The 25510-nt window shown below is 46.0% G+C and overlaps 3 protein-coding genes across 6 annotated transcripts; 2 read left to right on the top strand and 1 right to left on the bottom strand.

Annotated features, from left to right (window-relative positions):
* The first annotated feature begins 52 nt into the window (after positions 1–52).
* On the top strand, positions 53–3694 carry LOC135399044 (ras-related protein Rab-43-like). The gene is made up of 3 exons (XM_064630690.1): positions 53–359; positions 874–1057; positions 3222–3694. Exons 1-3 carry the CDS (start codon positions 180–182, stop codon positions 3479–3481), a joined length of 624 nt encoding a protein of 207 aa, XP_064486760.1. The 5' UTR covers positions 53–179; the 3' UTR covers positions 3482–3694.
* Positions 3695–4418: 724 nt separating this feature from the next.
* On the bottom strand, positions 4419–5425 carry LOC135399045 (dolichol-phosphate mannosyltransferase subunit 3-like). 3 transcript variants are annotated; one of them, XM_064630692.1, is made up of 5 exons: positions 5362–5425; positions 4991–5111; positions 4905–4934; positions 4749–4826; positions 4419–4684 (listed from the first exon to the last, which is right to left on the bottom strand). In XM_064630692.1, the coding sequence occupies exons 2-5, from the start codon at positions 5102–5104 to the stop codon at positions 4631–4633; spliced, it is 276 nt and encodes a 91-aa protein (XP_064486762.1). In that variant the 5' UTR covers positions 5105–5111; positions 5362–5425; the 3' UTR covers positions 4419–4630. The 3 variants fall into 3 exon arrangements, with proteins under 3 accessions (XP_064486762.1, XP_064486763.1, XP_064486761.1); XM_064630693.1 differs by lacking the exon at positions 5362–5425 and adding an exon at positions 5206–5355; XM_064630691.1 differs by lacking the exon at positions 5362–5425 and adding an exon at positions 5210–5355.
* Positions 5426–7476: 2051 nt separating this feature from the next.
* LOC135399040 (calcium-activated chloride channel regulator 1-like) lies at positions 7477–25113 on the top strand. Of its 2 annotated transcripts, none has more exons than XM_064630685.1 (14): positions 7477–7712; positions 12557–12719; positions 13759–14056; positions 15957–16063; positions 16163–16330; positions 16689–16795; positions 16887–17004; positions 17639–17866; positions 18709–19008; positions 20789–21010; positions 21083–21356; positions 21980–22144; positions 22556–22837; positions 23813–25113. In XM_064630685.1, the coding sequence occupies exons 2-14, from the start codon at positions 12570–12572 to the stop codon at positions 24277–24279; spliced, it is 2886 nt and encodes a 961-aa protein (XP_064486755.1). In that variant the 5' UTR covers positions 7477–7712; positions 12557–12569; the 3' UTR covers positions 24280–25113. The 2 variants fall into 2 exon arrangements, with proteins under 2 accessions (XP_064486755.1, XP_064486754.1); XM_064630684.1 differs by having other exon boundaries at positions 12537–12719.
* The last annotated feature ends 397 nt before the right edge of the window (positions 25114–25510 follow it).

Here is a 25510-nt window from a genome sequence, read left to right as displayed (position 1 = left end):
AAGAAAACGAAACCGAAACATCAGCGCGGAACCGGAATTCCGTACTACGGTACGGTGTCACGTGATGCAATATGTCTGCCTTCCATTCACGGTAATCTCTTGGGAAGGAAAGTACAGATCGTGTGTGTAGGATTTTAGCTCGTAATTAAGCGCGAATTGCGCTTTTATACACGCACACGATGAGTGATGACGATCACTTCGATTTTCTATTCAAAATCGTGCTGATAGGTGACTGTGGCGTCGGTAAAACATGCGTAGTTCATCGCTTCAAAAGTGGAATGTATGTTGAAAGGCACGGAAATACCATTGGCGTTGATTTCGCAATGAAGACTCTCACAGTGGAAAACAAGAAAGTTAAGGTGAGTACATATCAATGTGCATGTTCCAAATCAAAAACTTGGATATTTAGTATGATATGATTCATTGTTTTTGTTCCGCGCAAGAGCGACTTGCCAATCTGATATTGATAAGAGATCGCCGCACACTTGTATGTGACAAATGCAATTCGGCGGGTCGTTCTTTATAATGTTTCGCATGCAGACGATTTGCAGCACGCAGCATTTGAACACACATGGGGATTGCCAATAAAATGTCAAAATATATATGACAGATTTGTTTCATCTTGTATACATACATTATTACTTACGCGCAGATCTGGGGGATGTCTTGAACCCCCTCCTCCCCTTCCAATTTCTGTCTTCACATTGTACTTTCATTGACATTGAGGTAGTGTATGTGGCTTGCTGTACCAGGCTGGATTCCTGGATTAGCCCCTCACCGTACCACGTATATTTACCTTCATCGCACCAGGATGTAATGTACCTTGTGTTCCTTCTACTGTGTGAGATTTCAAGTCTGTGGAATGTGTGACAGTTGCAGATATGGGATACTGCTGGCCAGGAAAGGTTCCGCACCATAACGCAGAGCTACTACAGGAGTGCGAATGGTGTCATTCTTGTGTACGACATCACAAAGCGATCGTCATTTCTGAGCTTGCCACGCTGGGTGGAGGAGGTGCGAAGGTACACAGGCACCAATGTGCCCCTTCTTCTTGTAGGCAAGTATATGTTTCCATGTACTTCAGATACACGTTGTTCCCACTGGTCCTTGCAACCCTCGAATAACCTGGAATTTGAAAACGCCATTTTCGAGGTCTGCAAAACCTGGATTTTTTTTTTCATGTTGTCACGGAGCTGCTTGTGCAATTTACTCTTTTCCGGAGTCACAACTGTAGCTTCAAAACCACAGGAGTTAGCACCCTTGGCAATAGGAATCAGCAGCAAGAATGAATGGCACTGTCTATTCTAGTGATAAATTTTTCTTTTTGTCCTATGATCTTCAAAATTGAGTAGTTGTCAGTTATAGCCCTGTCACACAGGCGCTTTCGATCCGCATTGAGTTCGATGTGGATCTGACGCTGCTCCATGGACACGTTCGAGTAGGATCTAACTCTGATCCTCCTTAACTCAGTCCGGTTCCTAAAACGGGATTGAGATTCTCGAGACGGCTTGAAGACTGCCATTGGCATCCTTGAAGTCAGCGAATTTGTAGTAGCAAAAAAAAAAAAAAAAAAAGGAAAGATTAATTTGCAAATATTCCTATACAAGCCCATGGAATTTCATGGTTACGGTTCTAGCCTTTGTTCAATTTGTGCAATCTCGACCATTCTTCCCCCCCCCCCCCCCCTTAAATGCTTAGTAAACAGCACAAGCAGACGCTGTTATTCTCGACTTTTTAGGAACATATTTGTCAATCCTGGAGTACTGCTTTGTGGGTGTTAGTGCCGCCTGTCAATAAGCCAACCTTTCAATACACATTGAGTTGGGCCGTGTAGCAGCGTTGCGCACCCAATTCCGATAGGATTCCACCCACGTTGAAAGTGTCGTGTGGCAGGGGTGTTACATCTGTGAACTGATATTGTGCAGTCGCCATGTATTCTCTCATGTAAGAACTATAGCTTAGGTATTTCTGCAAAATATTGAAGCCCTGGTCATAAACTGTGTTTTGCATCTCAGACAAAATGATGTCCAAACCTTAAAAGGTCACTGGAAATAACCTGTGAATCTTTGTCAGAGATTGGTCAAAATTACACGAAAACCTGGATAGATTATCGTTACAAATATAGGTTCACGCCTTATAACAGGTGGATGTTTGTTCTGTGGCCAAAGTCTTTTTTTTTACATTTAAAAATTTTTACATCATATCGTGTATAGTGCTGGACAGAAGTGTGTGCAGAACACAAAGCACCATCGTATGAAGTCCTGGATCAATCATTCCAGACTTTAGGAACTCTAAAAGGAGCATGAAAGGGTGAAAAAACAAACAAAAAAAAAAACAGGAAAGAAATGTTGGGAATAGTAAAAATTAGGATTGCAAGCCCTGGGATACATATTCGCACAAAAGGAGCAGGTGCAGCATGCAATCCTGATGTGCAAGAGAGCTTTCTATCTTGCGGGTCAGGAAAGCCTTTTTGCTCAGCTGCCTGCCTGCAGTGTCACTTTATCCACCAATAGCGATAGTGCGCATCTTCTGTTTTGGGTCGTTTTTGGCACCGCCTGTGGTCCCCGACACAGAACAGTTCACCATTCATCTTTCTCCCTCGCTGTAGCAGATGACAAACGTACTCGTACACCAGAAGGAACTCTGAGAGATCACCCTCGCTGAATGCAGTCTTGTTCGAGCTACCATATGTGCTCCTTTAAACTGGTACATCTCTCTCAACCACTTCCTTCCCCCACGGAGGAGGAAATGCCGGCACTATTATGTTTCATAAACCATTTTCCGGCACTGTACGCTGCACTTTACAGTTATGGCTGTCACAACTGAAACGATAATTCTCCCTATATATCCTGTATAGCAGTGTTTTCCAAACTTCTCGTTGTGTCTGACCCCCAAAACCACTGCGAATCCATTCGAGGTCCCCCGTTAAGTACGATTCGTGCTGACATAAATAAGCGAGGTGAAGAAAGGATTGGAAAAAGAAACAAACAAACAAAAATAAGATACTGCCATGCAGGAAATGAGAAGGTTGTGTATTTCTGCCTTCTTTAGTACCATATATCGTCATATATCAATATCGTCCCCCTCAGAGATGACATGACCAGCACCCGATCGTCGCGGACCCTCACGAACACTCTCGGGGACACCCCGAGGGTCCGCGGACCACACTTTGGGAACCACTGCTGTATAGAACATTTCATGATGGGCTGTGCTTCGTGCAGGGAACAAGTGCGACTGTGAAAGTCTTCGGGAGGTGACAACTGAAGAAGCACAGAATCTGGCAGAACAGTACCCCGAATTTATGGCCGTTCTCGAGACTAGCGCCAAGGAGAACACCAACATCGAAGCTGCGTTTGTCATGCTGGCCACGGAACTGAAGAACACTCACGACCCCATTGGGCGACTCACCGACGCAGACATAAGACGAATCTCACTGAACACGAGCAAGGTCCCTTCCAAATTTTCTTGCTGTAATGCGTGATCGTCGACAGTGCTGACAGGGGGATCTGGCGACTTCTCATCTATGCATTCCGTCCTAAGTGTTGTGAGAATTTTGACCTTGTCTGTGACGAAGATCTTTTTTTTTACTCCAAAAGCACGCAGCCTAGAGTCGTATAACGTTAGAAAGGCCAGGGCCTGGTGCTGATAGTAGCTAATTGTGAGCAGCAATAAAAAAAATTCTCACATATCATTATGATAAATGTTAGGAACATTTATTACGAAGTGCAGCGATAACGGTTGCACGACCGTCTAAAGTGCCTTAGATAGACTACATTAATGGTCGTTTGTATTTTTTACCACTATTTTACAAAAAAGCAAGTTCTTTGCAGGACAAGTTATACTCCATTTTTGCCAGTATTAGTGCTATTAACGTTAATATTACTGGTGTCCTTCCTGCACAGATTGTTGCAGAAATACTGCTGCATACAAGAGATTACACTTCGTGTTCAAGTCTTAAACAGTTTGATATTGTCTTTTAAAGTAACATTACAAGTATTAGCAATTGTCCTTTTAAATTGTTTGAGTTTGCAAGCGTTTTCTAACTTGCATTTCATAACTACCACAAGATGTACACAGTCACCACTCATGACCTTTTGTTGGTCTGAGATTTTTCCGACGTATTGCTGGTATGTTTCATATAGGTTCTAGTCTGTACAAAATGAATCTCACTGAGCTGAATGAATGTACAGTTTGCATCAAAGTTACTTGATACATATCACAACCCCTATACAAGTTCTGGTGCTATAAATATGTGCACCTTCTCATGAGAACTGCACGTGGGTTACCTTGTCGAAAGCTCAAACAAAATGTCTGTTTATTCATCGAACATGCCTGCTATTTTCTGTGCACAGTTAATATGTGCAAGCAACATTACTACCAGCGGCAGTTCGCACACAGTACCTCCTCTTGAAACAGAATAAAGTGTTTTTCTTGCTTTTAGTATTGTACAAATATATTTTTTTTTTACCTTCTTAGTGCAATAAATGAATCTTAAAAGGAATGTTGCTTTGTCACGTTTACCAGTATCAGAGTCGCATTCAGTGGTACAAAACTTGGCAGAACAATGCGGTCTTGCAGGTAAAACATGCTGTACAAGGAAAAAAGAACGTGTTGCTACCAGCCATAAAATTTAGTCAAATCTAAAACCACGTCGTTTGAGATCATTCCTGGCTTCAACAATTTGCTGAAAGAAAAATTTGCATTATTACACACATGTTCTTGAAAGCAAAACGCTCGGCATATTTTACCCCTTTGAGCTCCTGTGCAGCCTCCTCGCAATTGTTAAAGCTAAAGACTCTGTACAAAACCACCGATGCAGCATATACCTGCGACAATAATTTGCAACTATTTCAGTATAGAAACATGTACAACGCAATCGGCTTCGATAAAGTATGTTTACTTACACCAAAAGCGACGCAGAAGTATACAGGTAGCTGCAAAAGATTGAAAAGCTTCAGAACAGAAATAACAAGAGGCAAGAACTGCATACCAGCCAGACGTGGTAACGGTAGCTTGTAGTGTCAGTGATTCGTCCCGATAGTAACATCGACCAAACTGCGACGAAAGTACTGAGGCCCAGCAACCACTGCATCAGCTTCGTCATGGTTGATCTGCAAAAGCGTATTTGATGCGCGGGAATGTCATGATCCACGCAATCACACCGGTGTTTGGCTGCTGTGACAGCACACTGCATGTACCATATACCTACGTTTCCGTGAAAACACTAAGCACCCTACGTAGCGGCTGAAAGGATGTACCGAAACTGCACTAAGCTGCTGGGATGTTTATGCGGCGTTAAACATATATGGACTTAATGCAGACACAGCTTGCGTAAGCTAACAAGTGATTAAAACAGCTTACGTTGTAAGATGCCGCCATTGATTGCGTAGGCCGCCATCTATGGACGGCTACTCCAATGCGCAACGCTAAATAATGGCGCCTTTTACAAAGTGGGCTACCGGCTACTACCCGTGTTTCACGGCGTGCTAGATGCCGATTGAGAAATTGTCATTTACGGCAGTCACTCGCCAGACGAGCAGTAACTGACCGTCCGTTCTGTGCTTTTATAGACACGATTTCTAGTGGAAATTACGGTCCGGAGCAGGGTCAGATCACACAGTATGCGTATGAGAAGGAATGTGGGTGTATAGCACTTCGACTCGTGTGTCATGCAAAATTTGCGCAACACCGGGTGCTGGCATGGGCGTACCGAGACGGGGGCAAGGGTGTCCCTGGCTCCCACTGGAGCTTCAAGGTCGCTTGTAAAATAGTGGGCTCTTTTGGTGGTAGCTAAGTTCGTGCTGAAGACTGGGAGATAGTGGGTTCGAATCCTACGGCCGGCTGTGCGTATGGGGTTTTCCGAAGATTTCAGACGAATGTCGGCGCAGTCACCCCTGAAGTCGGCCCAGGAAGCATATTAACCCCCCTCTGTCCTCCACTCCTTCTTGCTGTCCTCTCTCCATCTGTCCATATCTGTACTTCGCGGTGCTAACACGGAACAAAAAATAAGCTGCACTTACATTTCGAAAACGCCGAATGAATGTTATTTTAGCGCTTTTACCGTCCAAGTAGAGTTATATACCGCATTATAAACACAGGATTTCCTATGGACCAGTCTAAGGCCATACAGGCAGCGGTCAAGGTGACAAAATTCTCGGCAGGGCGTTTGAAGTCCCCACAAAATGACTCTACCGAACTGTCGCGCGCTAATACTGCAATACACGAGTAACTTATGGCGAATAAACGGGGCTGGGTGGCTGGGTCACGTGAAAGTTGCCACACGGACTTGAGCGCTGGCGGTTTTAGGCGCTTGGATCACGCTAGGGGCATCGCGGTCGCTCGCCTTCGGGTTCCGTCGTCTGCGGGCCCTCGCCACCCTTGCTATACCCTTACAGTGCGGATGTGACGATACCGGATATAGTTGGGCTGGCAACCCGCTGCCGGGTTGTATCAGCACCACCTAGATACGGGAGGCCTGCTTATTGCCTCCTATCCCTCCTTGGCTTACGTGGACATATACATAGTCAAAATTCGTCTTCTACTGCGTGTCGCCAAATGATTGCAGCTGACTTGGAGCCTGTAGACCTGAATCTGTAGACAAAAAGTGCGGCACGCTTTCCAGAAAATCAGTCAATTGAGAAATATATGGCACCGTTTTGCGCTTTATTTTAAAGTTTTTCCATTTATTACGCGGGGACGTTCAATCAGTGCTCGCAGACGACGGTGGTTCGTCTCCATGGCTACGGCTGCTGAAAGCACGTTCGTGATTGGCTACGGCCATTGAAAACCGTTTCCTGATTGGCTGAGTCTTAGTTGTTACGTCACGTCGACGAGTGAGCAGGCTTTCTCTATCTAGGTGATGTTGGTTGTATCGAGGCCGGGCGACAAAAGTGCTAGTCTGCAAATTCCTGGTGCTCGGAAAGCGCCACACGAACATGTGAGATTGCCGCGCTTTCACCAAGCGAACGTGACTGCTCGGGATCTGTCAAAAAAAGCCGCCACGGAATGACCACCCGAATTACTTGAATTACTTACAGTTACTTGAACCAAAAGCCGCAACGATAGTTACAATTTACTTCGAATTTGGTTACTGCCCAAGAGTGGTCTGCACACCCCTAGCATGACTGCATGGCCGTCCTTTCCCCCTTTATCGTTCCTTGTCCTTCTTTTTCTGCCAATAAATTCCCCCTCCCTCTAGCACGACCTCGCTCTTGACCAATTGTTGCGTTGCAGCGTGCGCGCGTTTCATTTTTAATTGATTAATTACAACAGCAGGCGCGTGATAGGGTGCGTTTGCAGTCTATATACAGTTGGAAACGCTGTCGCAGTGTTCACTAGCGCGCGGCTACCACCACAGAAGAATGTGACAAGCATGTTCGTCCCACTTATCAATACAATCTATATTATCTCTCACATTGTTCGCAGACAGTTTATTTGGGGAGAGGACGTCATGTTATTTCATGACACCGCATTTAACCGGGTATTGTACATGCGTTGCCAGCATAGGCTTGTGAAGGGCACGTACATGGGGAATACCATACGATCGAAAGCTTCCTTAATACGCACGTTCATTGACTCGCAATATCATCAACGGATAGCGGGCTGATTATTGATGAACACGGTCTTTTCCTGAAACAGCAGTTACTGAGACAGGCGGTTACTGAAGAAGCTGGTATACTACCGAGTAGCGCAGTCGAGGAAGCGCAAGCAAGGTAAAGATCGTTAGCATATTGAACGAATTCATGACGGAGTGCATTAGCGTGGATAAGGCCAGCATGTCCACTTTCGATATGCCGCGGATTTGCATGTAAAATGAACTTGTTTACGAACAGTGAGCTCATGGAACTCTGTTGGGTCGTTTCAATAGGTATGTGCGTAAATGCAGTGTTGATAGCAGTGGCACAGCCAGAAGGTGTGTGTGTGGGGGGGGGGGGGATTTCGGGGGTTCCAAAGTGCGTTTGGGAGAGGGAAAACAAGGGTGAACTCCTCTCCCTCACGTAAAGTTGTAGGACCCATTCCGAAATAATACTGTATAAGGGGTTAGTTCAGCCGTCTTTTGATTTAGTCATTTAAATTTATTCATTTATTTCGGGAATTCGGATGTCGGCACGTTTAGGGTAATATTTCGCGGGACCTTAATTCCGCGGTACGTTGGTCCTGCGTCAGGGTGTTACTTACTTCGCGGAACTTCAGTTTGGCGAATAAATAGCATTCGCGAGATTCTGCCTACGTTATACTGGTTGGCAGTGCTGTACTCACATCGAGGTTTTCTTCGATGATTGTAAATTAAAGGTGTGAACCGATAATTCGTAGGGCTTGGCATATAGGTCAATGTATTTGCTTGAATTCTGAGCGATTCATGGGCACGAGTTTCCTTGCTGCATCGATCAGTATTCTGTGGTTTCGAGACTGCCACGTGGAGTAGAGAGAGCGGAAGTAGCTGCTGCGTTTTGGATCTCGGTGACGCCCAAATATGGGGTCCGCTTCTCCATTTCTTTTAGTTCTTTTAGTTTTAGTCCTCTTAGTTATTTTGTCGACGATTACATTTGCAGATCGCAGGAGGAAAGAGGGTGGGAGTGTCGTTTGGTTTGGGAATGTCCTTTGCACTTTGGGTCTATCTGCTAATGATCGAGATGCGGATTTTTTTTTTTTTTTGACGTGGTATTTTTGCACGATTTGCGTACCTTTGAGGAAGTCACACAATTCTTTGAGTGCGATTTTTCTGTCTGAACTGGTATTCCAATTGCCCATTAACTTGACAAAGGTCCCATGGTAGAGAGGTAAAGGATGACGGTAAATTTAAGGTATGAAACGATAATTCGTTTAGGGCTTGGCACATAGGTCCATGCATACTTGGCTGAATTCTGAGCCATTAATGCCATTATTGGGCACTAATTCCCTTGCTGCATCGATCAGTATTCTATAGTTTCGTGATTGTTATACGTATTGAAAGGTCCCATGGGAGAGAGGCAGCGTTTTGAGTTTATCTGTTTGAAGAAATGATTGGTTAAAAAGCAATTTAGGTACTTACCGCAGTAACCCGTACGTGGAAGTTGGCAGTGACAACAATAAATGAACATATAGTACAGTGACTGAATTTGAACAGGTAACTTCATAATTATAAGACACATGGGAGGACAAGCAAGGTTCCTGCATGTAATGTGCTCGCGTTTAATCTCCCGAATTAGAAACCGTAATTATTATTCTTAAAATGTAAAACCATGTATGTTTGCTTCAGGGTTGGAATCTCGCTATCAATATGTGAGTATATGAATGTAAGCATGAGCTTATTTAGTCTAGAAGGGGCAGCTGTCTTGGGACAAAACTTCCGGGTTCTTTCCTTTTTACGGCGCCTTTACCTTTTACGGCGCCCCTGCAACCTACAAGAATAGATTGGATTGGATTGGAAAAGAAAGAAAAATATGGAGAGGTTAGTCCCGACACAGTCAGAACTGGCTACTCCAAAACGCGTTTGTGGGTGAAGAAAAAGAAAGAAATAGAAATAAACTGGTTATCCCTTATCCGGATCCTTATCTCGTCAGGTGACTTTGCCCGCATTACTTGTTTATTTATTAGTTAGGCCCATTATTAAACGTTTTGTCCGTATATCTGCAGTAAGGCTGCATTACAAAACGTCCCAGAGTAAAGCTGAGCAGGCTAAGGATGCGATTACGTTGTTCATTTGCCGGAGGTGATGTATCCCAACCCACAGTCGCACACATTCTCTGCACAAGTTGTACCCATGGATCATAGGACAGTAGGCGTCACCGGTTCACCTCCATGAATTTCATCCGGTTCGTCCTCATCTCATCTTTCATTTCATTCATTTCACTTTATCACGATAATGTAATCCAGGAGGCGGCCATATTCGACAGAAACGCCGCTTGTAAAACTTTCACGTAAATATTCGCAGGAATGGCCGTAGATAGCATACATACATAGATATACATAATATGTGGTACATCTCAATTTTTTTCTTATCAACTCAACTCAACTCAACATAATATGTGGTGGGAAGTGCGTATATGAATGCCTATACCACCATGACTTAGCGCGTCTTGGCGTTTAATAAATTTTCGTTTAACATATACGTATACTCTGACGGTGATGTCGCGGCCATTGTGTCAACATATACAAAGTTCAGACTGTGAATTGTCTCTTGCGTTATCTTTAGTCCAACACTCGAGTATTATAGTCGGGGGGGGGGGGGGGGAGTGATAACGTAAGAGACAAAGCACCAACTATAGGAATTTGCGAGGGAATGCTGTCTCGTGTAATAGGATACGAGAGACGCAAAAAGAAAAATAATTAAAGGAAGTACAGCCTACGTAATTGGAGTGGGTCTACACCAGTTTACACCAAAGATGTGTCAGCCTTAGTGTGGCGACATGCTGGATGCTGCTCGGTCCGCAGGGTAGGACTGCGGACAATTTCGACCACAGCAGCATACAGCATACGTATTCTCTCTCAGTTGCTACTAGTTAATGTGGAGAGGAAAGAAAACGAGGTTCGAAAGCGTAGTTGTAGACAATATAATACAAGGTTGCCAGGATATATTTCCCAGTCCCTCATCCCGTGCACAGTCGATGCATTTGTAGGCTTGTCGTTCGTCTTCTTCTGCACGCACACACACACACGCGCGCGTGTCATTCCTCCTCTTTCCAAGGCGGTCGTCTCGCGACGTATATACAGCCAGCCGGAAATTATCATTATCCACTTGCCTACTTGATCTTCCCTCTTTAGTATAACGTGAACAATGACATGATCAGGGGCCGCGAGGCACATCTATGACTTAGTCAGCAACGCCAAATTTCTGCGCCACATCTGTCTTAAAGTAGCCAAACCTGGCAACCCTGATGAACTCACACCACACCAGAGTGTCTTGATGACATTCATACAGAGAGAAGATGGTTGGATCAGTCCTCTCGTATGCCCTGGTTCGTGCAAATAACGGCTCACATCAAAATATTACGCCCGCCTTGTTGCCAATACACCGAGCAAAACAAAACATAACCCGATATAAACATAAACCATATCGAGCAAAACGAGGTACTTATGGCGAATTCGGGTGGTCATTTCGGAGCAACTTTTTTTTGCCAGATCTCGAGCAGTCATGTTCGCTTGGTCAAAATGAAGCAAATCTTGCATGTTCGCGTGGCGCTTTCCGAGCGCTCGGAATTTGCTAGCTAGCACTTTTTTTGCCCGGTCTCAAAACGATCGAGCAGCAGATTGCTCAACTGTATCCGGTGTCGTCACATCCGCACTGCAACGGTGGCGAGTGCCCTCATTGGCCCGCATGTTGAAATCACGTGGTTTAGCAGACGACAGAACGCGAAGACTTGCGACCGCGACGCCCCTAGCGTGATCCAAGTACCTAAAACCGCTAGATTCCTAGCAATCATGTTCGGGTGGCAACGGTCACGTGATCCAGCTCGGTCGCCGACCTAGCAATTTCCGAGCGCTCGGCCGTTTTGCTACGAAATGACCACCCGAATTCGCTATTAGATGTCTGAGATATGATGAGGTGTAGACATAATGTGTACACCTGTGAACACTGAGTGGTCCCAGACAGCACAAGAGGCTGAATGTATTACGTCAATGTTACCGTAACGTTGGAGCGTTGCCGCGATGTTTCATGCCCAGATTCATTGTTGTAGCAATATATTTGTTCCAACGTTCATGCATTCTGGAAACAGGGAAAATCAAGCAAAATGCTCGATTGCTTATTGTGTATTGTCGTATTGTCATCACCTATACGGTCTCCTAAAAAGTTTTAATTCACAATTGCTTTTTATTTAATGGCTTATTGTGTACTGTCGTATGTATTCGCATCGAAGCGGAAGACAAGTCACACGGACTGGCTCCCATATAACCGTCTCAACAAACTAGGACTAAAACTACATAGTTCAATACCAACTCGCCTGTACTGTTTCTTGCTTGTCGTCGCCATGCAACGGACCAAGACTGCAGAGAGCTGCGTACGGGATAACGTCACGAAGGAAAGTAATGCTTGACAACGTACCTTCCACGCGTTTCTTCGAAGACCACAGACGGAGTCAGCCAGCGTCTTCCACACTCCACAACACCAAGAACTGCGCACAACTCTGCGAATACCCGCTCGAACGAGGCTTAGAGCGTGTGACGGCCCCCGACAGCGCGCTATCTTTCATAAAGTTTTAATTCACAACGTTTGCTTCAGTGTCGCATGCAGATGCAATACCACTACGTATACCAAAGCTACGATTTCGGGGGGTGGGGTTGTTGATCCCCGTCTTGTAATCAAGCATTTCGCATTGTCCCTTATGTGCTCCAGTCTTCAACAGCAGTTACCTCAGGTATGCGTGTGGCATTTGAACTTAATCTTACTGCTATTGACATCTTATCACCATCTGTCTCATTTATTTTACTTATCTCATTATGGTCCGCCGTATCGTGATTTAGCAAACAATAGATAATAATCATCATGTGCAGACGTGAACATGACAATCTGATGTCGCAATTATAAGCGACATTTCACTTATATACCGCAACCGCAGTGAGCTCACTGCTCATTCAGGACATCGATCATCATGGCCACTGTCTGCTTGCTGTGTCTGCTACTCCTGCCATTGACTTCGCGAGCCGTGATACAGATTAAATCTGATGGTGGATATGAGGATATCGTAGTTGCCATCCACTCGTCCATCCCTCCCGACGAGAGAGTCATTACCAACATCAAGGTAGGTTGAGCAAACTTTGGATGATGCAAAGTGTAACGTCGTATTTGTTAACTCCACCGACGCATGCTCCGATCATAGTGCCTTCTGGTGTACGAGGAGGACAATGACAAGATATGCTTCACACGAGAGCCTGCTGAGAACTGAATTTATTCTCTGCTACTGTCATCGCTATATTCACTTTTCTTAAATTGTATGGAGTTGTCAGTCCTCACCTTACGTGCGTTCTACCCAGACCAGTGGTCCCGGTCCGGATTACGTTATTTTAAAAATTCCGTTTCATTTTTCATCAGGTCTACAGGTTTTAGCTGAAGCATATTCCACCCACCTTTTCTGGATGTCACTTGCTTCTATTCGCATCTCTCTCGTTTCTTCCAGCGACTTGCATCAAGGAAAGATGGGTGGGATGTGTCAGCTCTCCCTCCATATGGACCACACGAAAAACGCAAACGGAATTTGTATAACACGCGGCAGAATCCAGTTCGGAACCCTCAGCAACAGCTGAGTCGATAGGAGGATTGCCGTAGCAGGGAATAAATCCAGTTTTTACTGAAGGCGCTTTCGTCGAATAGGTCTGTCCTTGTTCTCCTCACAGGCAGTGAACCTGGCTATGACCAACGCTAACTAGCTCGCATCAGTGCGCTCACAGGTGCCACGATGACAAAAAAAAAAGAAAAAAAAAGAAAAAGAAAGGATAAGGAAAAGAAGAAAAAAAAATCGCTGGACGGGAAGTCACCAACCATTCACTGGATGATCGATTACTCACCTTATGTTTGGTTGTAGAGCCTCTCAATGTGTCAAACTTACAAATGAACAGTGGGCGAAAATAAACACAAGAAAAGAAAGTATATATACCATAAAGTATGGTATTAGGCAATAGATTGCAACTGTGATCTCGTCAACAGATGTTAATGTTCGCTCACGGGTGTAACTACTAAGTTTGTTAGTCTATGAGCAGCCATTATGGCAGCTAATTTTTGCTTGCTGCGCTGTGTGACATTGGGTCACGACAATATGTGTGTTGCCCTTCCGTTCTTTGCAGTCCCTCTTCAGCAGTGCTTCAGACCTCCTTCACGACGCGACCAATGGGCGCGTCTACTTCAGTCAGGTGACCATCTCTGTTCCCAGCACGTGGCCACAGCGCCCCGAGGCAGAAAGCGTCAATTCCGACTTCTTTCAATACGCGGACATTCGTGTGAAAGAGCCCAATCCTCACTATGGTTCGATACCTTACACTCTTCAACCAAGAAGGTGCGGTGAGCCAGGGGAATATATTCATCTGACGGCAGATTTTCTTCTTAATGCAATGGCTTCCAAGGAAAGGCCATACGATACCCCAGGTATTTTGGCAACTTTGGTACTTTGGCAGGTACTTTGGCGAGAACTATATAATATGCTACCCCTGAAAGCGATGATTGTGTTGTGTGAAGATATTGTAACTACTAATTTTTGGTCTCACTCTACTGCTTATTTGAATATAAGATCACTTATGCCGCATCAACATTCGAGACTCAGGTATAAAGACCTGAGCCTCGAACATTTTTGCGGCGTAGGTACATCACAAGTGGCAGCATAACTATGAGTGCTTTCAAAAAGTATTTTACTGACCAGTATTCCTGAGCAGTGCACGACCCTAGCGGCGATATCTGTTTTGTGATTGGGGTTGGATGTTGCACAACTACACAACGTGTTCACTCCAGAGGTACGAGCGTAGCGCATCTGCGGAAGGCATAGCAGACGCGCGCGTCATGCCCTTTCCTTGTGTCACAGATGCTATGCGGATTACCGTTACGCTGTTGGCGTGTCTGATGTGCCTGCTGTTTCACTTATATTATATGCGACTATTACTCGAGAAGAACACAAACAACAACAACAACAACAACAACAACTTTATTTCAGGATGATGGGTGGGGAGTTTCATCCCCAGGGTAGTTCAGCATGGGGTAGAGTATCGCCGGGGACGATACTCTACCCCATTGCTAGAGGTGAAGCAGGGAGTGAAGGAATGGGTCCCGTTACAATGAGGATCGAAGTCCTGTGGCGTCCAAAAAGGCGAAGAGAGCCTTGAGGACAGAGCGTTGGTGAGCTGGATGCGGCCAGGGGCCAAGCAATTTTGTGAGTGAGAGGGGACGGGAGTCTATAGCTCGTTCAGGGAGGCGGAGAGTACGGAGCGGGAAGGGTGGTAGTGTGGGCTATGGAGAAGAATGTGCTCGGGCTCTTCAACAGCACCGCAGTGACTGCAGTGGGGAGAGTTAACTTCTCTCAAGCGGTAGCGCCACTGTGCTGTGAAGGCCACGTCGAGGCGCATTCGATGAACTAATGCGGCGTCTTGACGAGAGATATGTGCTGGCATGCGGAATGCGAGCGCTGGGTCAACTCTGCTCAGCATGGCGGGGGGTAGTATGTCGGCGGTCAGTTGGCGGGTAGCCAGAGGAGTCACAAGGCTTCGAAGTATGGACCGCCGATCGCCTCTCAGCAGTGACGCGTCCGTGTCCGAGACGAGAGAGCTGCTTCGGCGGCGCTGTCCGCCAGTTCATTGCCTTCGACACCGCAATGGGCGGGAACCCATTGGAGAGCGAGCCTATGTCCTGCTTCGTAGACAAGTTTGTAAGCGGTTAACACATCCAGAACCAACGGTGCGGAGGAGCCTCGGATGTCAGAATTTTCAATTGCTTGCAGCGCAGATGCTGAGTCCGTAAAGATCACCCAATTCCGGGGGGTGGGGGATAGAACGATGTGCTGCAAAAGGAAAAGTATGGCGTAGAGTTCCGCAGCTGTGGATGATGTACAATGCCAAAGGCGACGTCCTTGAACTACGCCTTCGTCGGGGATGACAAATACTGACGCGGGCTTGCCATTTCGAGATGCGTCATCGGTCTAAGCGGCGGTAGAGGTGAAAAACTTCGCGTCTACGAGAGCATAAAAATGGGCTTGAAGGACTTGAGGGGGAACCTGAGCTCTGCGGACCCGGAGGTCAGGAAGACGTGCGAAGCTGGGTGGCACAGGCAGAGACAAAGGGGGCGTTCGGCGGTGTGACAGTCCTAGGTGTGAAGCCGGTGAGAGCGTGGCGTGTCCTCTGCGCCACGCGATGGAAATCTCTTTCAGGACGTGAAAGGACTTTCAGTGAAGTGAAGAACACAAACAATTTACATGTCCACATTAGAGATTGACCTTTGTTGTCGACGAGCCACGAAAAGTCGAATAATTATCAACATTAAAGAGTACCTTACCTTGTTTTAGCATTCCAGTTGTTGCAGCAGTGGGCTCACTTCCGCTATGGCATCTTCGAAGACTACGGTATTCAAGATGACATCTTGTACCCTGTCTTCTACTGTTCACATGACAAGGTACAATGGTTTTACATTTAATTTAAACATGGGAAAAACTTCTTCCTCATTCTCGAGGCGCATATAAAGTGGTCCTGTTGATGTCCGGTATCATTCCAGGTTCGTGCCAACACATTTCCTCGACACGTCCCGTTTCACCCAGAGACTAGAAACGGAGCCACGTGCAAAATCTACCGTAACTGCAGAGTCTCCAAAGAATGCGTCGCCGCTGCACTCCCACATGATGCCACTCTCGCACAATCCTCTGCCATGTACATACCGAAGCCGGTAAGCGAAACCTTCAGTCGCGCTTGGCACTCTGCAAAGAACAGGGACGAACATCGTAGACAAAAGAACGGGCCCAGAGAATCGCCGACCGACTTTAGTCGCATTAGCGAGACATCAACCACATACTATAATAAACCATGAAAGTTTCGTGGAAACCCTCCTGATTGCTGGACCACAGGTCACAGCTACGAAATACAGTGAGACTGCGTCACGTCATGAGAGAAGCTGCTACACATGCCCTGTCGACGTGCTGTGTGAATCTGAACAGGCCCAATATTGTCCTCATCCTCCGTGTGGGCTCATTTTGCCAGTTTGTTCCAAAGGCAGGTTCTGTTGAGCGCGTACAATTTACTTCCAGGGTGAAGATGAACCGCAGTACGACAGCTTTTCCCCGACCAAACAAAACATCATTTGTAGACGATCGCCGCCCTTCGGGGTCATCCGAAGACATTCGGATTTTAATGGGTAAGTTACAAGTGGTAGATATACAGAGGAACTAAGAACATGTGCGGCCAGTATCATCCTAGGATGACACGTTTCGTTTTCTGCATTGAAGGTTGGCGAAACCACAGCTTGTCAATAATGTGACCGAAGTGAAATTCAGAGAGGTCCAACAGAGTACACAGAACCCAGAGCGAGTTGTTATGGTCTTGGACGTATCCGTCAGCATGAATGTAAGTGCAAACGCACGTATGCAACAGTGTTTCATATGAGAGGCTATTTCGTTCAAATGAAAATGTCTATTTCTAAGGGAAGTATATAGCACACACACACTCTCGTGAATGTCTTCCCAAGTCTTGAAATTCGCATGTTGCTCATTTATTATCCAATGCAGTCTGATCTAATCTAATCAATGGATGTACTATCAGTCACATTATGTCACTGTTCAAACCAGGAACGGCATGAAATGTCCAATTATCAAATTATCAAATATAATCTGATCTAATCTAGCAGCCACGTTATACCAGTGTTCAACCTACGAACGGCATAAAATGCCCGTCAACTCGAACATACGGCAGATCTTTCGCTGGAGGAATAATAGGAGAATTTATGCTCGAATGTCCCTACGCCTAGGGCTCCTGTAGTTTCGGTGTCGGCGCACTACTTGTTGCGTCGTAGAGTGACGCGGCTAGCCATTGAAGCGAATGGGAACAAGCGTAGGGCGGGGCTTATATGCTGTTCTTATGTTGACTACGGTCATATAACACGTGGCTGGCTGTGACATCCGTCCTTGTTGGCAGATTTCTTTTTCTTGGGGCTATCTCTGCTGCGCATGCAGTGCTTCATACGTTACATGGTTAACTTTAGGAACACGAGCGCATGGAGTATCTCAAACGGTCAGCGAGCTACTTCGTGAAGAACTTGGCCCCAGACTACCTGCAGCTGGGCATAGTTACATTCAGTCGCAGCTCCACGGTACTGCAAGAACTAGTGACGGTGGACAGTCGTACCAGGCAAAGGCTACTCGACCTCATTGCTAACCTTGCCATGGATTCTGCAACAGCCATCGGTCAAGGACTGCAAACTGCATTACAGGTAAAGCCCTGACGTAAGGTTAAGAAAAAACACAAAACATCTCCTTGTGCGCCACTCTTTTGGAAAGCGAGCCTGACATATGTGTTGGCAATTAAAGAAACAGCCGAAGCTGTCGACATGATTTTGAGGGTAGCGTTATACTGAACTGTGTCTTAGCCTCTTAGGTGTAGACGCGAAATGCGAAATTTCATCTAGCAGAGCGACGCTCTTTTGGAGGTTAACATGAATAACGACGATATGTTCACATCCGGTTTCGGTTTCACAGTGACGTAAGCATGTGCTACCTCACCTTGGCGGACGTCACAAAGGGTGTGCGAGCGAGAAAATGATAGTTGAGGATTATTTTGAGGTCCGGTAAGACGTAATTGACAAGGTTTGTTTCGAATCCGTGACTTGATTGCTCGGCAGGACAGAGACCAGAAGTTGTTGACTGTGACATCGCTGCAGCGAAAGGCCCGTCTGTAAAATTCAATAAGAATGACCGCGATTTAAATACTTTGTACTGTGGCTCTGTGCATCATACGAAAGCGTATGACGGCATTTGTGTAGCTTTGGATTTGTTCGGGTCTGTCCCTTTTAACTGTTAACAAGTTAGCTTCCTCACAACACAAGCACAACACTGGACAAGGTTCCGCTAAATTTAGAGGGAGCGAAACGTGCAGTCCAGCGACACTGAATGTTTCACGAAGTGGGCTTCCTCTAAGTGCTTGCAGGGCTTAGGTGAAGCCGACTTGCAGACTGGCGACGCCTACCAAAGGAATGCCCGCCTTGCGTTCAACAGTCCTTCATGTTACCGCAGGTGACGCCTGAGAGCACAAATAAGAAGGTGTTCTTTCGTCCAGGTCTTACAACAAAATGGAACTTCGACCGAAGGGACATCCATAATTCTAATGACTGATGGCGAAGAGAATGTGGAGCCATACATTGAGACTGTCCTGCCTTCGCTGGTCGACGCGAAAGTCCATGTGAGCGGCCTGGGATTAGGCGCTGAAGCTGACAAGCAACTGGAAACTCTAGCCGATGTCACGGGTGGCAGGGTGTTTTTCTTTAAGGACAGGCAGGAAAATATCGAGCTGGCAATGGAGTCTGCGTTTCAAGATTCTGCAACGATACACCTCGAAGAGTATCGCAAGCCCATTATAGTAAGCCAGTGTTGTTCTGCGCAACCTCATATCTGCCGTTTATCCTGTCTATTTTGTCTGGTTTTGTTCGTTCTTCATCCGTGCCATTTTTGTTTTTCTGTGGTTGTCTGTTTTTTTTTTTTTCGAAGACATGATTGGTTGTTCGTTATCACATTCGTCCCCATCATTTCCCCGAACCACAAGCCTGCGAATACCCCTCGACCGTACACTCTTAAAAATCAACTTCACCGCATAGCACGCTCCTAGCCAACCATAATCTCGAATGATATCGTTATCTGCCGTGATTTGTTGAAAACGGGAGGCGTACACCTTTTCTGTGACACTTATGCTGTTCATAATTGTAACAGAAAAGGCGTACGCCTCCCGTTTTCAACAAATCAGGGCAGATAACGATATCATTCGACATTATGGTTGGCTAGGAGCGTGCTATGCGGTGAAGTTCATTCGACAACGGCAAGCCCTTTCAACATCACCACCACCACCACCATCATTTTTGAGAGTGTACACCACTTACAGATATGATATACAGGGTGTCCCAGAAAACGTGTCATTGAATTATGATAAAAAAACTACACCACCTAGAGTCATGCGGTCAACGGCATTTGTTCTTACTGGGTTTTTGCCACCTCCTCATGTGAATGTCGTGTAACATAAGCTTAATTATGTAAATTTTTGCGACCTTAAGTCGGAAATTTGCCTAGTAAATGTCACTTTTTTACCCCACCAATGTGAAGAGCGTGTCTAATTTAGTCAAATTAATGATAATTGACAGGGATATTCAGGAGCTATCCCATCGAAAAAAATAGCCGAACATCATGCTCTACGGAGGTTGCACAGAATAGCGCACGATGAGTTTTTCAGCGCAGTCTTTGTCAGTCCGACGAAAGGAGGTTGGAAACCCAGCCCTCCCCGACATCGCAGAAAGAGATAAAACAGGTACGGCTTATCACGTCCGACTTTCGCTGGGATAATGCTTTCCCTCTCCCAATTTTAGGAACTGTTACTTTTTCTACTATCGCTCTGTGGGCTGGCTTCCGAACCTCCTTTCGTCGCACTGAGAGCGAATGCGCTCAAAAAGTCAACGCGCGCTATGGTCCGGTGCTCCGAAAAGTATGATATTCGGCTATTTTTTCGGATGGGATAGGTCGTGAATATCACTGTGAATTATCATGAATTTGAGTGAATTCGGCACGCTCTTCATATTGGTGGGGTAAAAAAGTGACCTTTACTTGGCAAATTTCCGAGTTCAGTTCGCAAATATTTACATAATTAAACTTGGAGTACATGAAATTCACATTAGGAGGTGGCAAAAACCTAATAAGAACAAATGCTTTTGACCGCATGATTCTAGGTGGCGTAGTTTTTTTTATTATAATTCAATGACACGTTTTCTGGGACACCCTGTATGTTCGGAAACCGAGTCCAGGTGACACGATGTTGCACAGTTTGCCCTAGAATATATTCTGCAGATAATCTCTCTGTCAATGAAAAAATGGCTTAGAAGCAAGCGAGTTGATGCTGTGTTTTGATGCTGTGCGATGGTGTGTGATGCTGCTTGATGTTGTTTAATGCTGTGTGATGACGAAGTCTTCGCGTTGTGTCTGTCCCTTCATGTTTCCTAGTTTCGGGGTTATGAATATCTCTGTTACTTGTTGTTCCAACGGCACGCGGTCTCAGGGATTTGCGAAGTATTCTGATTTGGAGGATCCTTTCACAAGAATCGGTGGCATGGGTTGCAAGAAGAATCAGTTTTACGCTACTTTATATCTTCCATTTGCAGGTGCTTGAGAATTCTCTGCACGTCGCCAACGACAGCAAGGTACATTTTACGATAGATGACGACTTGGGAAACGACACGGCTGTAACAATAGTGAGCACGTCACTCGAAGACATAGAAATTACCCTTCTCGAACCTTCGGGAGACCCGTGCTCCACGTGCCAAAACAAAACAGATACCGTGCTTTCGAAACGCATGACCATTACAGTCCCAACTCCAGCAAAGGTATACCGAAAGGATTTTTACACGAAAGGCAACGAGGCTATACAGGTGACTAACTCTGTTCTCGTTTTTCAGAACGGAACATGGACACTGATCACGTCCTGTAAGAGTACCGATCCAGTCCACATCAGTGTGCGCGTGTCGTCCATAGCTAAATCGAAGGAAGCAGAGCCAATCCGTCTTCGGGCTTTCTTGAATCGTCCAATTGTTACACATCCTGAAGAAGCACGGATTTATGCTGAGGTTACTAAAGGGAAAGACGCCGTTGCTCGAGCCAGAGTGCAGGCCAAAGTGACAAGGCCCAACGACGATGCTGATGTCCAAGTGGAGCTCTGGGACAACGGATTTGGTAAGCTGGCTTTGATCAATTCCTTTCAACCTTTGCTTACGTGGTAACTGAACTCTTTCATGCCACGAACCGTATCATGACACAAAATGGAGATACGGTTCGTTCTGTCTGCCCATTTCTGTTAACAACCCTTATGGTTCTGTCAGAAGCACGCCAAGAAGAGGAAACGGCCATATAGTCATGCTTGTACGGTACTGACAGCTTTTGAATACGTGGGAATAAACGATAGTGCTGCTGGCGATGTTCTATATTAATGAAATTTTATCAGAAGAGGAAGTTGTGGGCTCCATGCTTTCATTTTATTGCTAGGCTGCATTCCAGAACAGTGGAACAGAATTTACCTTTCCTGTACCTTTACTAGCGCGCCTATTTTCACAAGGTCTGTGTCAGCACCCACCTCCAGCAATAGTAACATATGATGACGAATGAGGACCTTCACCTTTAGCGATCACTCACTTGAGTGTAAAATGTATGTGTCATAATGCCCAAGCGCGTATATAGGAAATCCCGCTTCTACAGAGAACTGGTACAGCTCTCTTGTATATCTCTTGTATCTCATAAGGGAAGGCAAGGTGATAAGCGCGCACACTCTTATTGACATAGTGGATGTTAATATTTTTCAGGAGCGGATGTGACCGCAGACGATGGCATCTACTCGTCCTATTTTACACAGTTTACTGGCATAGGGCGTTATTCTGTTGAAGTCCGGGTTGAAAACGGTGGGTCCGCTCTACAGCTTACAGGACGGAGGGCTTCTGGTGCAGTTCCACCCTTCACCGCGGTCGTTGGTAAGTTTAGATACAGGACCAACCACATTTCAGCACACTGCTATCCCAAGTCTAATACATCTTGTAAACAATAGACCTGTCTGTAAACAATTGACGTCATAGTGTTCGAAGTTGAACAACGCTCGAAGCTGGAGGCGAACAAGCTCGCGCGCGAAAGCCACGGTCTTGAGGGGATTACGATGATCTCTGAAAGGGACGCGACCTTCTGTCCTTCTTTTCTTCCAATAGGAGGCAGCGAACAAGTGCCCACTCGCGGAACCCAACCCTCCCCTTCCGATTTGTTTCGGTTTCAGTCTGTCTACGAACGTCATGATGACGTTTCTCGGGTAGAGGTGTATTAGGGAACTATGCTCAAGTATATAGGGAGACAATCCTATAGACCGTAGCGGTGACAAAGTGTTCTTTTCACAGGCCTGGATTCTCGAGAGGTGGCGAAGGAATTTCCCAGAAGCACGTTTAGATTCATCGATGCAGACATTGCAGAGATGGAAGACATAAGCGGTGCACGTCTGCCAGAGTTTCAGCGTTTCGCAACAGGTGGTTCTTTTCGCCTTGAAGACGACATTAAAGCAATATCCAATCCTCCGAGTCCTATCGAGGACCTCTCTGTTATCAACGAACAGGACCGTTTCGATAGCTATGTAGTTACCTTGTCCTGGACCTGTCCCGGCCAACACTTCGACGTTAGTGGCGGTAAGTAGAACGACGCAGTCCATATTATTATGAATGATATCATTATTATTGTTTTGTACGATGCGAAGTAGATGAGCGTCATAAATGAAGCAACCGCAAGGCCCGTAGCGCCACTCCTTTAGGTGGACTTCCTGGTGTCGCGGCGCCAGCTGTGCCACGTCTTTTGAGCTTAGCTCTTGTCCGAATTGGAACAAAACGGTTACTCTCGCCACGCGTCAGCAAGCTCTCGTCGAACACTCTTTAACGTGGTCCTCTCAATCGAAGTAAATAAATACTTGTTAGGAATCGTGCTAATTGCGGATGTCGAGGTACGTCTGTTTATCGAAGCATTTCATTATTACGTAGAAACTTCGCCGATTGCAGCGTTATATAGCAGTGTGGGTAACGACTACAATGATTATGTGATGTAGTTTTATGGTGCACGCGCTACTATGACCATGGTGCACCAAACATATATAAAGCAGGGTTCGACGACTCTGCGTAGGACCGGGATGCGTTGCTGGCCTTCGTTTCGTCCATAGGACTGTCTTAACTTCTCCCTCTTCCCCCCCTTTTTTTTTCAAGGGTGAAACTTGCCGCCTTTACTGAGCAGGCAGACATATCGCTCTTTTTTGTTGAACATCGTCCCCCCCCCCCCAGGGTTCGACCTTGGTCGTATTCTGAATTCTGCGAAATTCTTGGATGCCCCATTCAGAAAACCAGCACGATGGAAGCGAGACACCGGACACAGAAGCTGCATTGCCGCAGCCTCTCTTTTCGCATTTCGTCAAGCAATGATTTGATTATCTGCCGTTATACTTGTGCTCTTGTGCGACTGATATCTATCATGCACCCTGCAATGGGATGCATGGGTAACCCCTATCTGTATACATTTCACTGACGTCGAACCTGTCATTTCCACCACCCCACGTGTTTGCATCTCCATGGCACGGCTTCCTTGTCTCCAGCCTAATTTTGGTGTTTGTTCTTACACAGCCTCATCCATCGAAATTCGAACCAGCGACAATCTGACCGCTCTCCTAAGCGACTTCGAGTCCGGAAGGAACGTCACGTCGACTGTGCTGCACCCTGCCGGTACTCGGCAAGACCTCATCGTCACGCTCCAAAAGGATCACCTTCAACACCCCAAGCTGCCTTCTCCACATACCGTGTACATTGCTGCACGCGTACGGAACAGCGACGGCATGGCCTCTGACGTGTCCAATTTTGTATCAGTGCAATATTATTATTCCACCCTCCTCAAACTAGGTGACTTTACGATAGGCCATTGGGCTGCGCTTCTGGCACCGTGTATTTTGTTTGTGTTTTTAGTCATTATCCTTTTGTCACTTTCGTGCAGAAAGCGCCGTCCGAGGCCTACCTCTCTGCGCCTTGTTAGAAGGCAGCAATCAGTATCAACTCTGGGGCTGGTAGGAAACGAAAATAGAGCGTCTGATGTCTAGGGAAGTGATCATTGTGGGATTATCGCAAGAAGTCTGTCGCTGCTTCGGTGTGCAATGTGGCCCATTACATCATGCACACATTCGATTGTACGCTAGACTAAAGGGTCGGGGACTACAATGGGGAGTAATTGCCATGTAGGAGATTAGAAAATAATTCCTACCAGAGTATTGAGGAAACAAGAATAATTTATCTGCGGGTCGTACTTGGCGAGATTTAATACCTTGAACACACGTACTCGTCAAGCTCTGCCATCAGAGCTCGGTCCGGCCATTCCCATTGGTTGTCGTAAGTACGTGACCCCTCTCGTTGGCGGAATGAAGGTTCACGGCGATCCAAATAATTATATTTAACATTTATCCGGAATAACTTGAGACGAAGTGTCCCAACCTCATGGGCTTGGTAATATATTGCCCACAAATTTTAGCATTACCACAACGAAAAAAAAAGAAGTAAATAATGGCATTGCGTTCACTGCGTGCATGGGAAACGCCACTTCCGCTTCTCGGTGATATTCACAGAGAGGCTTATGTTTAAAATACGTAGCCACCGACAACCGCCGACGAGTCCTGGTGGACGAAGTAACCACCGATTTTTCCCGCCGAATTTCTGAGCATCGTGAACGGAAAACCCCAGATTATATGGTTATGTGTCTGTTTCGTGTCGTTGTGCGTGTCGAGCACCCGTTTTCGTACGTCAATTTTGAAGGTTCGGATGCAACGTCGACGTTGCATGAGGATCTGCGGCGCCTTCATGTTCTCACGATATTTATGCATGCATTTCTGTAGCATGTTGAACCTTGTTGTGTAAATAAACGTTCCTTTATCGTACCCTGACTTTATAGTACCCTGCAGTACCTTTTATAGTTCAACAAAATGCTTTGTTGGGCTAGTTGGTAATTCATTGCTAGGCCTGGAAAAACACAGCGCGAAACCAGACAACCACGGGAGGAACATGAGACACACACGGGGGGCGCTCGTGTGTGTCTCATGTTCCTCCCGTGGTTGTCTTGTTTCGCGCTGTGGTTTTCCCAGTCTACCTTTTATAGTACCCTGCTGTCGACGTCGATGGTCGTGAAACTCCCCATTCATTATCTCATAATAAAATTGTTGTTGATGGCGATGGTGCTGGAGCACCACTATCAACAGCAACTGGTGCTGGGGTGGTGGTGCTTCTGAAAGACCTCGCCCTTGTCGGTCACGACCAACGCTTTGGTCACCACAGCGTCTCCCT

The sequence above is a fragment of the Ornithodoros turicata genome, chromosome 6 (assembly GCF_037126465.1).
Source record: "Ornithodoros turicata isolate Travis chromosome 6, ASM3712646v1, whole genome shotgun sequence".
In the NCBI taxonomy this organism is placed as follows: domain Eukaryota; kingdom Metazoa; phylum Arthropoda; class Arachnida; order Ixodida; family Argasidae; genus Ornithodoros; species Ornithodoros turicata.
This window is presented reverse-complemented; position numbering and strand designations above follow the sequence as displayed.

Coding starts and splice junctions, on each gene's coding strand:
- LOC135399045 (XM_064630692.1), bottom strand. CDS start 5,104: ATGACGAAGCTGATGCAGTGGTTGCTGGGCCTCAGTACTTTCGTCGCA. Junction 4,827..4,904: donor ACTTCTGCGTCGCTTTTGGT/GTAAGTAAACAT, acceptor TTATTGTCGCAG/GTATATGCTGCATCGGTGGT. Junction 4,685..4,748: donor CTGCACAGGAGCTCAAAGGG/GTAAAATATGCC, acceptor TTTTTCTTTCAG/CAAATTGTTGAAGCCAGGAA.
- LOC135399040 (XM_064630685.1), top strand. CDS start 12,570: ATGGCCACTGTCTGCTTGCTGTGTCTGCTACTCCTGCCATTGACTTCG. Junction 16,064..16,162: donor TCTACTGTTCACATGACAAG/GTACAATGGTTT, acceptor GTATCATTCCAG/GTTCGTGCCAACACATTTCC. Junction 16,331..16,688: donor CCATGTACATACCGAAGCCG/GTAAGCGAAACC, acceptor ATTTACTTCCAG/GGTGAAGATGAACCGCAGTA.
- LOC135399044 (XM_064630690.1), top strand. CDS start 180: ATGAGTGATGACGATCACTTCGATTTTCTATTCAAAATCGTGCTGATA. Junction 360..873: donor TGGAAAACAAGAAAGTTAAG/GTGAGTACATAT, acceptor AATGTGTGACAG/TTGCAGATATGGGATACTGC. Junction 1,058..3,221: donor TGTGCCCCTTCTTCTTGTAG/GCAAGTATATGT, acceptor TGCTTCGTGCAG/GGAACAAGTGCGACTGTGAA.